The 15195-nt window shown below is 38.0% G+C and overlaps 1 protein-coding gene across 5 annotated transcripts in view; it reads right to left on the bottom strand.

The window, feature by feature from the left end:
- Window positions 1-2648: 2648 nt before the first annotated feature.
- NPAT (nuclear protein, coactivator of histone transcription) overlaps window positions 2649-15195 on the bottom strand; it is a 67553-nt gene continuing 55006 nt past the window's right edge. For 3 of the 5 annotated variants that reach the window (XM_055355461.2, XM_063693504.1, XM_063693502.1), the window contains exons 16-18: window positions 9479-9539; window positions 8239-9394; window positions 2649-6376 (exon numbers count right to left, since the gene is read on the bottom strand). In XM_055355461.2, the coding sequence (XP_055211436.2) occupies window positions 6299-6376; window positions 8239-9394; window positions 9479-9539 (1295 nt within the window). In that variant the 3' untranslated portion in view covers window positions 2649-6298. The remainder of the gene's footprint in view (window positions 6377-8238; window positions 9395-9478; window positions 9540-15195) is intronic. The other 2 variants (XM_004052077.5, XM_063693503.1) reach the window with 1 other exon arrangement.

A 15195-nucleotide genomic window follows, 5' to 3' on the forward strand; every position in this document is an offset into this window, starting at 1 on the left:
CTGAATAGATAATCAGCCAGGAAGAAATTTAGGAGAAAAAAAAAATGGAAAACTGCTTAAGCAAAAGCCTCCAGGCCTAGAGAATTTAGTAGTGATTTAGTCTCAAGGAACAGTTATTTCCCATTCTAAATAAACTGTTGCAGAAAAAAGAAATAAAAAACAGCATCAGCTATAATAGCAACTAGTTCTTAAAGTGCTTATTATGTTCCAGGCATTAATCTAAGTGCTTTTACATATATTGTACAATTTAAACTTCACACTTTAGCACTGGTACTATTTATTATTCCCAATATTCAAATAAACTAGAAAAAGAAGGAAAGGTTTAAAATTCATTTTAAAAACTGGCATAAGTTTGAAACCAATCTCATTAAAAGTAAACTTTTCACTGGGTGTGTTGGTGTGCACTTGTAGTCCCAGCTACTCATGAAGTTGAGGCAGGAGGATCCTTTGAGCCCGGTAGTTCAAGGCTATAGTGGGCTATGACTGTGCCCATGAACAGCCACTGCAGTCTAGCCTGGGCAATACAGCAAGACCTTGTCTCAAAAACAAAAACCAAAAACATTTAAATAAAATATTCACAAAGCAAATTTACTTAAAATAATCACTAATATAAAAAATTCATGAGTTCAATGAAAATATTTTAATTGATGCTTAAATGTGGCAATTAAGTTGAACAGGTACTTCTGATGTAAAATCGTAAAACTCTACAAACAAAAGCAAACATACTTAATAAAAGCAAACATTATACCTAACATTGCCATTAAAATGGGGAACAAGACAATGAAGCAGACTTTGATCATTATTAGTTGCACTGGAAGTGCTAATATCAGTGTAGTAAAAATAAAATTGGAAAATAATTATTTACAGATAATACTTCGCAAATTAAAAAGTAGCACTGGTAAATCCATTAGTACTAACAGACTTCACTCAGTATAGAAAATAAATAGCAACTAAAATATAAAAGATTTTGGGACTGGCACAGTGGCTCACGCCTGTAATCCCAGCACCTCGGGAGGCTGAGGTGGATGAATCACCTGAGGTCAGGAGTTCAAGACCATCCTGGACAATATGGTGAAACCCTGTCTCTACTAAAAATACAAAAATTAACTGGGTGTGGTGGCGCACAACTGTAATCCCAGCTACTCAGGAGGCTCAGGAAGGAGAATTGCTTGAACCTGGGAGGTGGAGGGTTACAGTCACCAGAGATCACACCAATGCCCTCCGGCCTGGGCGATAGAGTGAGACTATCTCAAAAAAAAAAAAAAAAAAAAAAAGATTTCCAACATTAATTAAGACAGTGTGTTATTAGCACATCTTAAAGAAAGCAGACCAATGGAACAGCACAGAGTCCAGAAACAAACCTACACATTTACCAGCTTATGAGAAAAGTAACTGTGCAATGTAGTTGGGAAAAGATAATCTTTGGTAATAAATAGTGTGGGTTAATTGTATATCAATGTGGAAAATCAATTCCAGATAGATGGTCAAATCAAAATGAAATAGGTTGAACCATAAAGCTTTCAGAAGAAGAACAAGGGAAAATACTCAGACACCTAACATCCACCCGAAAAAGGACCTGTATCCAGAATACAGAAAGAACACGTAAAAATCAGTAAGAAAAAGGCAGACACCCAATACTAAAATGGGCAAAAACCTTGGACTGTCCACAAAAGATAACCCAAATAGTATTTGAAAAGGTGTTCAACTTCATTAAAAAAAAAAAAAAACCAAAAAACCAACACCAAATTAAAACCACAACATATACCGATACACACCACTAAAATGGCTAAATGAAAATATCTAACATCAGAAATAACACAGAGTATCGAGAACTTATTATACTGTTGAGTGTAGCATAAGTTGTTACAACCATTCCGGAAAATGAAAAAATCTGAATGTCTGAATATATGCAACTGTGTTCCAGCAACCCTATTCCTAAGTATTTATCCAACTGAGAAGTGTAATGCATTCACAAAAAAATGTGCAAGAATGTTCACAGCACAGTCTGTTCACAATAAGCAACTTTTACCATCTATAAAATGGATTAACTGTAATATAATACAATGAATATATACACAGCATTGAGCATGACTGAGCTGAATTATACAAAACGAGTGTTTCTCACAGATTATATACTCCATGTATCCACTGATATCGTTAAGGAAAACAAAGCTAAATTAATTTCTGGTGCCAGAAGTCACAATAATGACTACTCTAGGGTACTGGTAATGTTCAAAGTGATTATGTGGATGTATTTACTTAAAGAAAATTCACTGAAGGGCATGAATTTATAGTGGTGCACTTTTCTCTTTATGTGTCTCCATAAAAATTTTATATTAATAAAGCAAGACCATCCCTACATAACAGCAATAACCAGTTAAAACTATGAAATGAAGAGCTTTCTAAAAATAGTAACAAACAAAAACATCCAGTTTAGCAAGAAATTTCTGATAGGGATAACTATAACACTTTGATACATACCATATGATCGTTACCCTTTGCTTCTTTATGAATTAGCTTATGACATTAATGTAGTTCAAATATTCCAATAGAAATTTAACCTGAAATAATTCAAGTGATTCTAAAGTTCACCAGGAAGCATAAAAGGGTGAATACTTGAAAAAACAAAAACAGTAACAGCGGACACAAAAGTTATAATGATTTAATCAGTGGCACAGAATAGATGATACACATAACATATAGTGTGTATATATGTGTGTACATTTAATACAAGTCCAAAATCTTTGATCATACACCTTTGGGGTTAGCTGGGGTTCATAAATCAGAATATTTTGGATTTCTAAAAAATAACTCAAATGTATGCACCATATGCCCCCCAGTTGAGTCTGGAACAGCAGACTAATCAACATTACTATAAATGAGATAAAGACTGTTAAGTAGCCTCGTGTCATTTCAGGTCAGGTTTGCCACAGAATGAGTTCTGATGTTAAATCTAGGGGAAAAAAATTGGTTGCCGGAACCTTTTGGGTTTTAGAATTGTGAATAAGAGATTGTTAATCAGTGTAGGATAAGACAGACATCTTAAATAAATGAGCAGGGGAAAGGAAAGCTTATCTGAACAAACTGTGCAGTGGTTAAACTGTCAAGTGAACAAATTGTCAAGCAGTTAAATATTTAGGGAAAAAATGTACATTGACCCTTTTTTCATATCAGGTACCAAAACAAGTAACAAATGGATTAGGAGCTAACTCCTAATTTTACCAAATCAGGAAATACAAACCTAGAAACAGGTGATGAGATAGGTGAATATGCCTCTGGAAATGGATAAGCACATGCTGTGCAAAAAAATGACAACTTGCTGGTAGAAATGTAAATTGATGCAAGTTTAATAGCAGCATATGGCAAAATGTACTGAGATCCTTAAAAAAAGGTACACTAACTTCTTGATTTGGTAATTCTACTCTCTAAAATTTCTAAGGAAATAGTTAACATAAACAAATGTTTATAAAAATGCTCACTGCTGTTTTTGTTTGTAATAGCTAAAAAAAGGAAAAAGCTTTATATTATTGGAAGTAAAAGCAGCAGCTGGATGAGGTGGCTCACATGCCTGTAATCCCAACACCTGGGAGGCCGAGGCAGGAGGACTGCTTGAGTCCAAGAGTTTGAGATCATCCTGGGCAACATAGTGAGATCCCATCTCTCTGAAAGACAAAAACAAAAAACAAAAAACAAAAAAACAAAAAAACCCCAAAAAACTGGGTGCGATGGGATATGTCTGTGGTCCCAGCTACTCGGGAGGCTGAGGTAGGAGGCTCACTTGAGCCTCGGAGATCGAGGCTGCAGTGAGCCATGATTGTGCCACTGTACTTCAGCCTGCAACAGAGCGAGACCCTCTCTCAAAAAAAAAAACAAAACAAAAAGCATTAGGAAGCTATATGTACCATGAGTTCAACAATGTAGATACAAATTTACGAAAAAAAGACAAAAGTATGACAAAATGATAACATTTATAAAAAGAAAAAAGTACACAATGAGTCCATTGCTTAAAGAAAGCAGCAAAATAACTAATAATGAAGTCAAAACTTATGTAATTTCAGAAAGCTGGGCCTGAGCCTAAAAGATGATGACCACAGAAAGGATGAATGCAGAATATATAGTAATATGCTTTTGAAATTACTCCTAATAGTCATGACATGTAGCCTTTGCATGAATGCTGATGGATGCTTTTCTTATGCGCAATTTCAACACACTATAGTTCTAATAATATCCAGGGCTAAATCTGTAACAAGATTTTACTTAACAACACTTCTCAGATTTGGCATACACTGACTGCATTAACCTCTAAGTAATATCCAAACAACAGACTGGATCCTCATATGTAATTATAAAAACAGCCATGGATTGTTGTAGTATACATCAACCCTGAAATGCAGTCACTGGGCATTTAAGTATTCAAATAGGTTACCAGGTACAATAGTATAATTAAGTTCAGGACCTGTGGACTTTTAAGGTAAAATGGGGATATGATTTTGCCCTTGAACATAAAAGCTCCAAGTACAAGTTATCTTTCGACTTCACTTAGCAGTTCCTGGTTAGCTAACTATGAATCTTGAAGAAAGTAAACTTATTTTATTTGTATATGAATTTTCAGTGCTTAGTACATACAAGTATGAATTGAATAAGAAGAAAACTGTGATTTTCAGCATTGTACAAACTCCCAAAAAGTAAGAACTGACTTGCAAAGGAATTTAATCAGTTTCTAAACAAGACTGCCAATGTAAAGTAATTCAAAATTTGAAGTTAATGAAAATATTTATTCAAACCTAACTGTAGTACAGTCTCAAGCTGAGTTAAATAAACATTAACTATATGATATTTAGTTCCTTAGGAATAGACCACTGCCACATCATACAAATTTCTTACATCACAAGTTTTTGCAGTAAGGTTCAGCAATTAAGAAGACATGATTTCTACACTGAGAAATGTTGTGTTAAAGTTGGATGGATTTATTTTTTTAAAGGCCCAGTACAAAAAAATGGTTGAGGAAAGTGACTCTTCAACAAAATATACACCTGTAGAAAAAAAATCCCTAATATACTGATATTTAATTGAACGGAAAGTACTAAAGAGAACATACTTTAATATCTAGGCACAATTGGTCAGGTACTAATTATAATTTCTGTTCTCATTTAAAAGTTTAAACCAATTCTTCAACTTGACTGATGTGTGTGAGTCTAATACAGAGAAGGCACCTCTCTCATCTCTCACTCTCCTTAAGGACCTTTTGAGAGAAACTCTTTGTAACACTTTAAGGGACACAGACAATGCACTATATCTAAGTATAGATATAGTTATTTAACATACCCATTGTAGGAGAAACTAAAATATAAAACTATGATTTCTCTTTTTACATCTCATGATGGACACAACACCAGAAGATAATCCTCCACATAAACTCTCACATAGAACACAAGATTTAAATTATATGTGCATTGGTCACTACAATGTAAAGAGTTCTATGAATTAGTGCAATTCTTTAAATCCCCAGCATTTAGGGGAAAAGTACATACCGAGAAATCTCTACTACAAACCAAACTTTTTATGGCTCAATAGTCTAACCACTTAAGGTTCTGTAAAAAATCTTAAGTTATAAATGAAAGATCAGAACATTCAATAAATGGTTTACAAAATTCTCTCTTTAAAACAAAGAGAACAGAGTGATCAGAGTAGGTAAAGTGTGAAATTCCAGAAATATAATACTTACAGCAATTATAAGAAAGGGGTAGTATTCACTCTAGGAAAAAAACTCATCAAACTGTTGATTTCTAATTAGATATTTTGCTATCAGTTGAGGTGGTTATTATTTTGTAGTACTTAGTGATTGTGTATTTAAATGTCTTGTTGAATAGTTACTGAAGGTAATTTATAAGAATAAGCATCATTTTCCTCCAAAACAAGTGAGAAACTATTCCAGATGAGTAGTCTCAGAATCAGGGATCATAAGAAGTCAAAAAACACAGTGTAAGAACATTAGGTTGATTTAACCTCTATTTCAACAAGATTTACACAGTATTTACAATATGGAATTGTCAAAGCTATACAGTTTTGCAGATTGGCTTTACTTACATTTCTGCAAACGTTTTTCCCAAAATAAAAATATACCAAGTAACTCTATTTACAAACTAGGAAGCTGTTTCAGAAACAGCATGATTTAGATATAAAGTGAAGTTTCAGTACAATCAAAGTGCAGGTCATGCTTTCAGATTCTGTCAATATCCCATTCCCTACACTCAGTTTAAGGGATATCACACCTACTGTTCTTATGTGTCCAGAATGTTTACTCATCATAATGCAATGATAACAAAAATTTGTCTACATCCATTCCTGCTGGAAATGAACTGGGAAGCTTCTTTTTCTGTTGAAAAAGAGAAAGAAAAAATAAACTCAAACAAGGCCAAAATGCTTTCTTAGTAAGTCACCTAAAACAGTATATTGGGTTCTTTCACATACTACTAAAATTGTCAAACTTTTTTAGTCTATTAGAATTTTACTTCTATAGAGAAGTAGAGACAAGTTTTATAAACCCAAAGTTAATTAAATATACTTCAATGGCACCTGAATGTTAGTTTATGGCAAAAGACATGATACAAATCCAGAGTGTCTGAATGTTGAATGAGACAAGATAGAACATGCTTTCTATGTTAGGTGGTTATTACTGCTTAGAAAGCTTTACTAACAGATGTTTAGGGTTACAGGTACTTATCAGTTCCAAAACTTAATATACACTAGATACTTTATGTATACTACATTTAGACTTCACAACCTAAGATACCTGGTAATATCATGTCAAGTGATGAGGCTGAGACTCAGAGAGGCTACAGACTTAACCATGATCACAGGACCAGTAAGCAGTAGATGCAGGATTCAAACCCAGACTTGTAGGGCAACAAAGCCTAAATTATTTCCCTGACACCATACTTCCTCTATGATATTTTAAGCACTTTCTTTCTATTCAATCCACTTACTAAATAGCTAACCAAATCGAAAATAAATGGATTTCATTTATCAATGCTATCCCCGCACTGCCTTCCTAGAGACAACCATGCTTAAATAAAAAACATAAGGCCGGGCGCAGTGGCTCACGCCTGTAATCCCAGCACTTTGGGAGGCCAAGACGTGCAGATCACTTGAGCTCAGGACTTCAAGACCAGCCTGGGCAACATGGCAAAAGACTGTCTCTATAAAAAAAAAAAAAAAACAGAAAAAATGACCAGGTGTGGTGGCTCGTGCCTGTAATCCCAGCATTCTGGGAGTCCGAGGCGGGTGGATCACAAGGTCAGGAGTTCAAGACTAGCCTGGCCAACATGGTGAAACCCCATCTCTACTAAAAATACAAAAATTAGCCGGGTGTGGTGGCAGACACCTGTAATCCCAGCTACTCGGGGGGCTGAGGCAGGGAATTGCTTGAACATAGACGGTGGAAGTTGCAGTGAGGCGAGATCACGCCACCATACTCTAGTGGGTAACAGCGCAAGACTCTGTCTCAAAAAAAAAAAAAAAAAAAGAAAAAATATTAGCCAGATGCAGTGGCGCATGCCTGTAGTCCCAGCTATTTGGGAAGCTGAGGTAGGAGAATCACTTCAGCCTGGAAGGCGGAGGCTGCAGTGAGCCAAGATCGTACCATTGCACTCCAGCCTGGGCAACGAGAGTGAAACCCTCTCTCAAAAAAACGGAAAAACATACGTAAATTTGATTTTTCCACTGCTCTAATATGCTAACATTTTTAAGGGCCTATGGAAGAAATTACAAGACGTGGGGGAAAAAAAAACTGAAGATCTAAGAACAAAGTCGTTTATTACTTGGTAATTCTACACAATAGTGTTTAATATTGTTTCCCAATCTTTCATGACTATGTCATGCTCATGAAAAAAGTTGAGTTCTACCAAGAAAGAAAGAAAAACTTTTTTTTTTCCCCTGGAAAGATGTTTATAAACAAATGCCTCAGCAGTTTTTCTGAAAATGCTGTTTCACCTAGACACCTTGTGCGTACTACACTAACACTGCTGGACTGCTTTGTTGCCCTACAAGTCTGAGTTTGAATCCTGCATCTACTGCTTATTGGTCCTGTGATCATGGTTATGTATTTTGTCAATGAAAACTAAAAGCTGTCTTAGCCATAACATTCAGTCAAGTTGTTGTGGCAAGAACTGCTGAATTCGCTAATCACTAAAGGGGAAAAAAAAGGTGTGGTTTTGAAATTAAAACTTTCAAACTTGCCTTAATTTTCTTCTTTTTCATTGGTATTGATGAATTTGTAAGATTTTTACTAGAAGGACGAGAGTTTCGCTCACGTTCATCTAATTCCTCAATTTTCCGCTTTTTTGTGGTGCTCCTTGAAGATGCTCTAAACTGTTGTGTGTTATCTTTCAGAGGAGTTGCTGAAGTAGTCCTAGAAATGGCTGCCCTGGAGAGAATCATTAATGTGTGGGCAGCCATATTTACACTGTTTTCACTGCCTGTTTCACTGGCAGGGCTGCAGGCAGGCAAGTCTGGGGTGACAGGAGGGACCATTACTTTTGATGTACTACTGTCTTCACTGAAACGCCTACTAGAGGGGGCCTTGATAATATCTATAGGTTCTTCTTTATGTTTTTCCCCTGCCCCTGAGCCAGGTGTCCGGGGCACAGGTAAATCACTACTATCAGCAAGCCTACTTACTGAGCTGTGCCTCTGTATATCCTGTAACATTTCTGTGGTAATCAAAGAACTGGCAGATTTAGTTTGTTCTTGTTTTAGATCCTTCACAGCTGTACCTACTGAAAGGACATTTTTATTGTTTGAAGATGTGCCTTGTTTTTTGGTCATTTCTTGCAGTGAAGCTATAGATTTCTCACTTCGCAAACCCCCATTTTGCTGCCCAATAGATAGTTTTGAATTTTCTGGATTTTTCTGCCTTTCTACATCGCTGCATAATTCATTCTCCTTATTAGCTGTTGCTTTATGGAAAGATTCAAGCACAGTTTCTGCTGGTGAAACTTTCTTTTCTGACTGAGTTTCTCTTACGGTGGTATGCCGGCTAATGGCACTTTCTGATTTAGATAAAATCTTAGGCAGAGGAGGCTTCTCTTTCTCTCTTTTGATAGCATTATTAGAAGGGGGTTTTAAGGTGGAGGACACATTGGGTGAGTCAAGATTAGGAAAAGAGACTGCATTCCTTTCTTTGTTTTGGGACACCATCTTATGGTTTGGCCCCTGCGTATTTGCCACAGGAGCAGTAGTGCTGTCGAAACAGAGTACACGTCTGTGGCATGGTTTAGCAGCTGGAACTATACTCTCTTCTGGGAAGGGAACTGTGGTTTCTTCTGATTTTTTCCCAAGATCTGTGGCAATACTTTCGTCAGAAACTTCAGTTCTAAAACAAAACAAAACAAAACTATTTCTAGCAGCATAAAGAAATCCTTTATGTTTTAAATCTGAGCATTCAAACAATCTATGATAGAAACTACTTTATACTCACTTTTGTGCATGACATCCAACTGAATGACCTGACGAATCCACCAAATTATTTATTTGTTTTCCTGAAATTATAAATGAACATTCCTGAGAAAAAGAATATACTCCTCTGAAAGAGGATGGAACAGATGACAATTATCACATATCATGAGAAAAAATTTTAAATGGTAGCTAATGTACATACAAATAGAACACGTTGACAAAGCAGCTTTTAAAAAGCAGCTTTGAAGTAAGTACAAGATGGCTATTTCCCCACTGCTACAGAGGAAATCCAGATATGGAACAAATGACATGCATCAACTTCAGGCAAATATGTTTGTCTGTTTTTCTGAGACAGAGTCATGCACTATCACCCAGGCTGGAGTGCAGTGGCATGATCTCGGCTCACTGCAACCTCTGCCTCCCAGGTTCAAGCAATTCTCCTGCCTCAGCCTCCCGAGTAGCTGGGATTACAGGCGCCCCCAACCATGCTCAGCTAATTTTTTGTATTTTTAGTAGAGATGGGGTTTCGCCATGTTGGCCAGGCTAGTTTCAAACTCCTGGCCTCAAGTGATCTGCCCACCTGGGCCTCCCAAAAGGCGGGATTATAGGCGTGAACCACCGCGCCCGGTTCAGGCAAATATTATAAATCCAGTCTTTGGATCTACAAATTACAATGCTCAATATAGCACATAATGTACTACTTACATCCAGGTAGTCACTTAAAGAAAGCAACAGATTATATCTATTTTAAAATTCTGTCCAGGTACCTATCATGTTTACAAGCCTATGTCACTCAGAGCACATGCTCTGGAGTTCTAATAGCCATATTTTAATTTCCACGAGCTTCAGCATTTATGTGGGAGAGCAGCAAGATATCAAAACTAGAAAGAAGAGCAAAGATGAGATTATGAAGAAACTTACATATTATGCAAAAGGTTTCAGAGGCAATCCTTTAAGAGATTTATTTATTTATTTATTTATTTTTGAGACGGAGTCTCGCTCTATTGCCCAGGCTGGAGTGCAATGTCATGATCTTGGCTCACTGCAACCTCCACCTCCTGGGTTCAAGCAAGTCTAGTGCCTCAGCCTCCCGAGTAGCTGGGATTACAGGTGCACACTGCCACGCCTGGCTAATTTTTGTATTTTTAGTAGAGAAGGGGTTTCACTACGTCGGCCAGGCCAGTCTCAAAACTCTTGACCTCAGGTGATCTACCCTCCTCGGCTTCCCAAAGTGCTGGGATTACAGGAGTGAGCCACCATGCCCGGCCCCTTTAAGGGTGTTAAATAGGGAAGATGCATGAATAGGTTTTTGTTTTTGGAAGATCAATCTGGCAATAATGTGGAAGATGGAACTGAGAAGACAGTAAACTGGAAGTAGAAACTCTATGTAGATGGCTATATTCCAGGTAAGAGATGACGAGGGTCTGAGACACAATAATGGGCATGTACATTTCCAAAAGTAAAGGAAAAAAATAAATTGTGACATTAACCAAGGGGAAAAACACTAGGCAGAAGAAGTCTTTGAGGAAGAGAGTGAGAAATATGTAGAGTTTGAAGGCCTTGAGTTACACAAAATTAGCAAGGGTGGAGAATAGTTTAGTTATGGCTCCAGAAGCCACCATAGTATCAACAGTTATAGAGAAAGCAAAGTAAGGTAAGAATGGAAAAGTTTCAATGCATAATGCAATATTAGGAGGCCACTGGTGACCCTAGTGTAGACAGTTTCAGTAGATACATGAGAAAAGACAGTAATTTGAAGAAATGGAAGATTAAGAGAGGTTAAGAGATTAAGATAAAAAGTCAGCAGGTGGGACAAACCTATGTTTATAGCCAGGGAGAGAAGCCAAACAGGAAAAGTTGAAACATATATAGAAGATAAGAATCTGGAGCACATGTAGACTGCATTAACCTTAGAAAGAATGAAGGACAGTTATTTCTTTAAGAAAGAAAGATGATTTTGGAAGCAGAATAGGTATGTACTGAATGAAAGTGATGATCAGAAAGTGAAGTTTAATACTGGTAAGATGGAAAATAAAACCACTAGCTAAGAGTGAGGAGGACCAGATTTGAGACGTGTTGTGCAAGACTGGAATAGTTTGAAGGAGGAACAGAAGAGAAAGCAGACACGCAGATATTTAAAATGATTGCCAAGTGGAAGGTGGGTGAGAAATACATTTTTAAGTGGTAGGGAATGGTAGAACTTCTAAGGCAATGCTAAGAAGCCCAGGTGTAAAAGTTGAGATGGTTGGCTGGACAGATCAAGGGCTATAGAGTAGCTAGTGGCTATGTAGAAGAATGTGGATATGTAGGTTATTAAGAGAACTGGCAAAAGTGGCTGATGTGGTGGCTTGTGGGCTCTAGGCTGTTTAGTAAAGGAAGTGAATCCGGAAAGAAGACACAAGTTCAGGTGAAAGGTGAGGATTCAAGTAAGAAAAGCTATCACTGGTTGAAGAGGAATTCAATGGGTATATGGAAACAAGTGTGTTTTGAGACATATCACTGGCCTTTAAAAATCTTGTAAGTCTAATAAAAAGGTGAAAAATTCAAGGTGTGGCTATAGGAGAGGTTGGCTGAAGTAAAAATAAGTCTTAGTAGTGGAAAGGATCTAGGCCGGGCGCAGTGGCTCATGCCTGTAACCCCAGCACTTTGGGAGGCCGAGGCAGGCAGATCACCTGAGGTCAGGAGTCTGAGACCAGCCTGGCCAACATGGAGAACCCCGTCTCTACTAAAAATACAAAAAATAGCTGGGCATGGTGATGCGTGCCTGTAGCCCCAGCTACTCGGGAGGCTGAGGCAGAAGAATTGCTTGAACCCAGGAGGTGGAGGTTGCAGAGAGCTGAGACTGCCCCTGCATTCCAGCCTGGGCGACAAGAGCAAGACTCTGTCTCAAAAATAAAATAAATAAATAAATAAATAAGGAGTGGAAAGGATAAACTCTGAGGGTTAGGGTGGTGGGTAGATTTACAACATGGGCATTTTGTCATTCACAATGATGAAAAAATGTAGGGAGAGAAGTCTGAGAACCAGGTAACACAGTCATCAAGGTTCTGAGTAAAAATCTGGTGTTATTTTGTGTATGGTGTCTTTTGTTGAACAGAAACTTTAAATTCTAGAGTAGTTCACTCTATCAAGTTTTTCCATTTATAAGTTATGTATTTCTCATTTTTAAATTTTATTTGAGACAGGTCTCACTATGTTGCCCAGGCTGGTCTCAAACTCCTGGGCTCGCATTCCTCCTGCCTCAGCCTCCCAAGTCGCTAGGATTGCAGGTACATGCCACCGCACCCAGTTTCTTTTATTTCTTCTATTAATATATACACACACGTATGTATTTATATATATATATATATATATATATATATATTTTTTTTTTTTTTTTGTGATAGGGTCTTGCTCTATTGCCCAGGCTGGAGTGTAGTGGCATGAGGACAGCTCACTGCACTCTCAACCTCCTGGGCTCAAGTGATCCTCCCACCTCAGCATCTCAAGTAGCTGAGACTACAGGTGCACACCACCACACCTGGCTAATTTTTTTTTTTTTTTTTTTTTTTGAGACGGAGTCTCACTCTGTCACCCAGGCTGGAGTGCAGTGGCACGATCTTGTCTCACTGCAAGCTCCGCCTCCCAGGTTCACACCACTCTCCTGCCTTGGTCTCCTGAATAGCTGGGACTACAGGCACCCACCACCACGCCCGGCTAATTTTTTGTATTTTTAGTAGAGACGGGGTTTCACCCTATCAGCCAGGATGGTCTCGATCTCCTGAGCTTGTGATCTGCCTGCCTCGGCCTCCCAAAGTGCTGGGATTACAGGCGTGAGCCACCACGCCCAGCCCACACCTGGCTAATTTAAAAAAAAAAATTTCTGTAAAGACAGAGTCTCATTATGTTGCATAGGCTGATCTCAAACTCCTGGGCTCACGTGATCCACCTGTCTTGGCCTCCCAAAGTGCTGGAATTACAGGAGTGGAGCCATTGTGCCCAAAGTCTTCTCATTTAAAAAAAAAGAAATCCCAGGCCAGGCACAGTGGCTCACGCCTGTAATCCCAGCACTTTGGCAGGCCAAGGTAGACGGATCATGAGGTCAGGAGATCGAGACCATCCTGGCTGACATGGTGAAACCCCGTCTCTATTAAAAATACAAAAAAAATTAGCCGGGCGTGGTGGCGGGCACCTGTAGTCCCAGATACTTGGGAGGCTGAGGCAGGAGAATGGCGTGAACCCGGGAGGTGGAGCTTGCAGTGAGCTCAGATGGCGCCACTGCACTACAGCCTGGGTGAGAAGAGAGAGACTCCATCTCAATCTCAAAAAAAAAAAAAAAAAAAAGAAATCCTTGGCTGGGTGTGGTGGCTCACGCCTGTAATCCCAGCACTTTGGGAGGCCGAGGTGGGGGGATTAAGAAGTCAGGAGTTCAAGACCAGCTTGGCCAAGATAGTGAAACCCTGTCTCTACTAAAAATACAAAAATGAGCTGAGTGTTGTGGCATGCACCTGTAATCCCAGCTACAAGGGAGGCTGAGACAGGAGAATCGCTTGAACCCGGGAGGCGAAGGTATTAGTGAGCTGAGATCATGCCACTGCATTCCAGTCTGAGTGACAGAGCAAGACTCCCATCTAAAAAAAAATAAAAAAGTAAATAAATCCTTTATCCCAATGTCATAAAAATATTCTCTTATACATTCTTCTATCATTTAATTGTTTGACTTTTTAACTTTTAGGTCTTTAATCATCTTGGACTTCATCTTTGTATGAAGAAGGGATCTACTTTCTTCTCTATATATTGTATATTTAATGATCAATACATTTCATATATTATATCATCCATCTTGCTCTGACTTCTGATGTTAACATTACCATGTACAAGGTCTCTTTCTAAACTATCTTGTTCCATTTGTCTTTTTGTTTTCATTACTGTGGCTTTGCAGTATTTTACCATTTGGTAGAATGAGTCTGTCCTCTGCTCTTCTATCTTGGCTAGTCATGGACTTTTATTCTTTCTCATAGATTTTATAGTTTTTCCCATCTCCCAAAATATTCTACTGGGATTTTTAAGGAAAATTACATTGAATTTTTGATTCAACTTGGAAGAATTGCAATCCTTACACTGTTAAATTTTCAAATCTATGAACATGGTTCTCTTCTATTTATACATCCTTTATGAAAGATTTCAAATATTCCCCATTTCTAACATTTTTGGTTAGGTTACTTCCTTTATACTTTATCATTTTTGTGGTCATTATAAACAGTATCTTATTTTCTATAATACTAAATAGGTGTTTATTGTTGGCACCTAAAACACAATTTTAATTAACCATACCTGGCAACCTTACTGAATTATTAGTTCTATTAATTTTTCTATTAACTCCCTGTGGCTTTATTGTGTAAAAATCACATCATTTTCCATAACAGTTTAATTCCCTCTCTTCAAATCTTTACACCTATCTCTTTTCTTTTCTGAGACAGGGTCTCCCTGTTGCTCAGACTGGAATGCAGTGGCATGATCATGGCTTACTTACAGCCTCAACCTCCTGGACTTAAGCAATCCTTCTGCCTCACCCTCCCGAATAGTTGGGACTACTATCTGCCACCACAGCTGGCTACTTTTAAAAAATTTGTTTTCTAGAGATGTGGTCTCACTATATTGCCCAAGCTGGTCTCAAACTCCTAGACTCAAGCAATCCTCCTGCCTCAGCCTCCCAAGGTGCTGGGATTATGGGGATGAGCCACCATGCCCAGCTCCATT

The sequence above is a fragment of the Gorilla gorilla genome, chromosome 9 (assembly GCF_029281585.2).
Source record: "Gorilla gorilla gorilla isolate KB3781 chromosome 9, NHGRI_mGorGor1-v2.1_pri, whole genome shotgun sequence".
Classification (NCBI taxonomy): domain Eukaryota; kingdom Metazoa; phylum Chordata; class Mammalia; order Primates; family Hominidae; genus Gorilla; species Gorilla gorilla.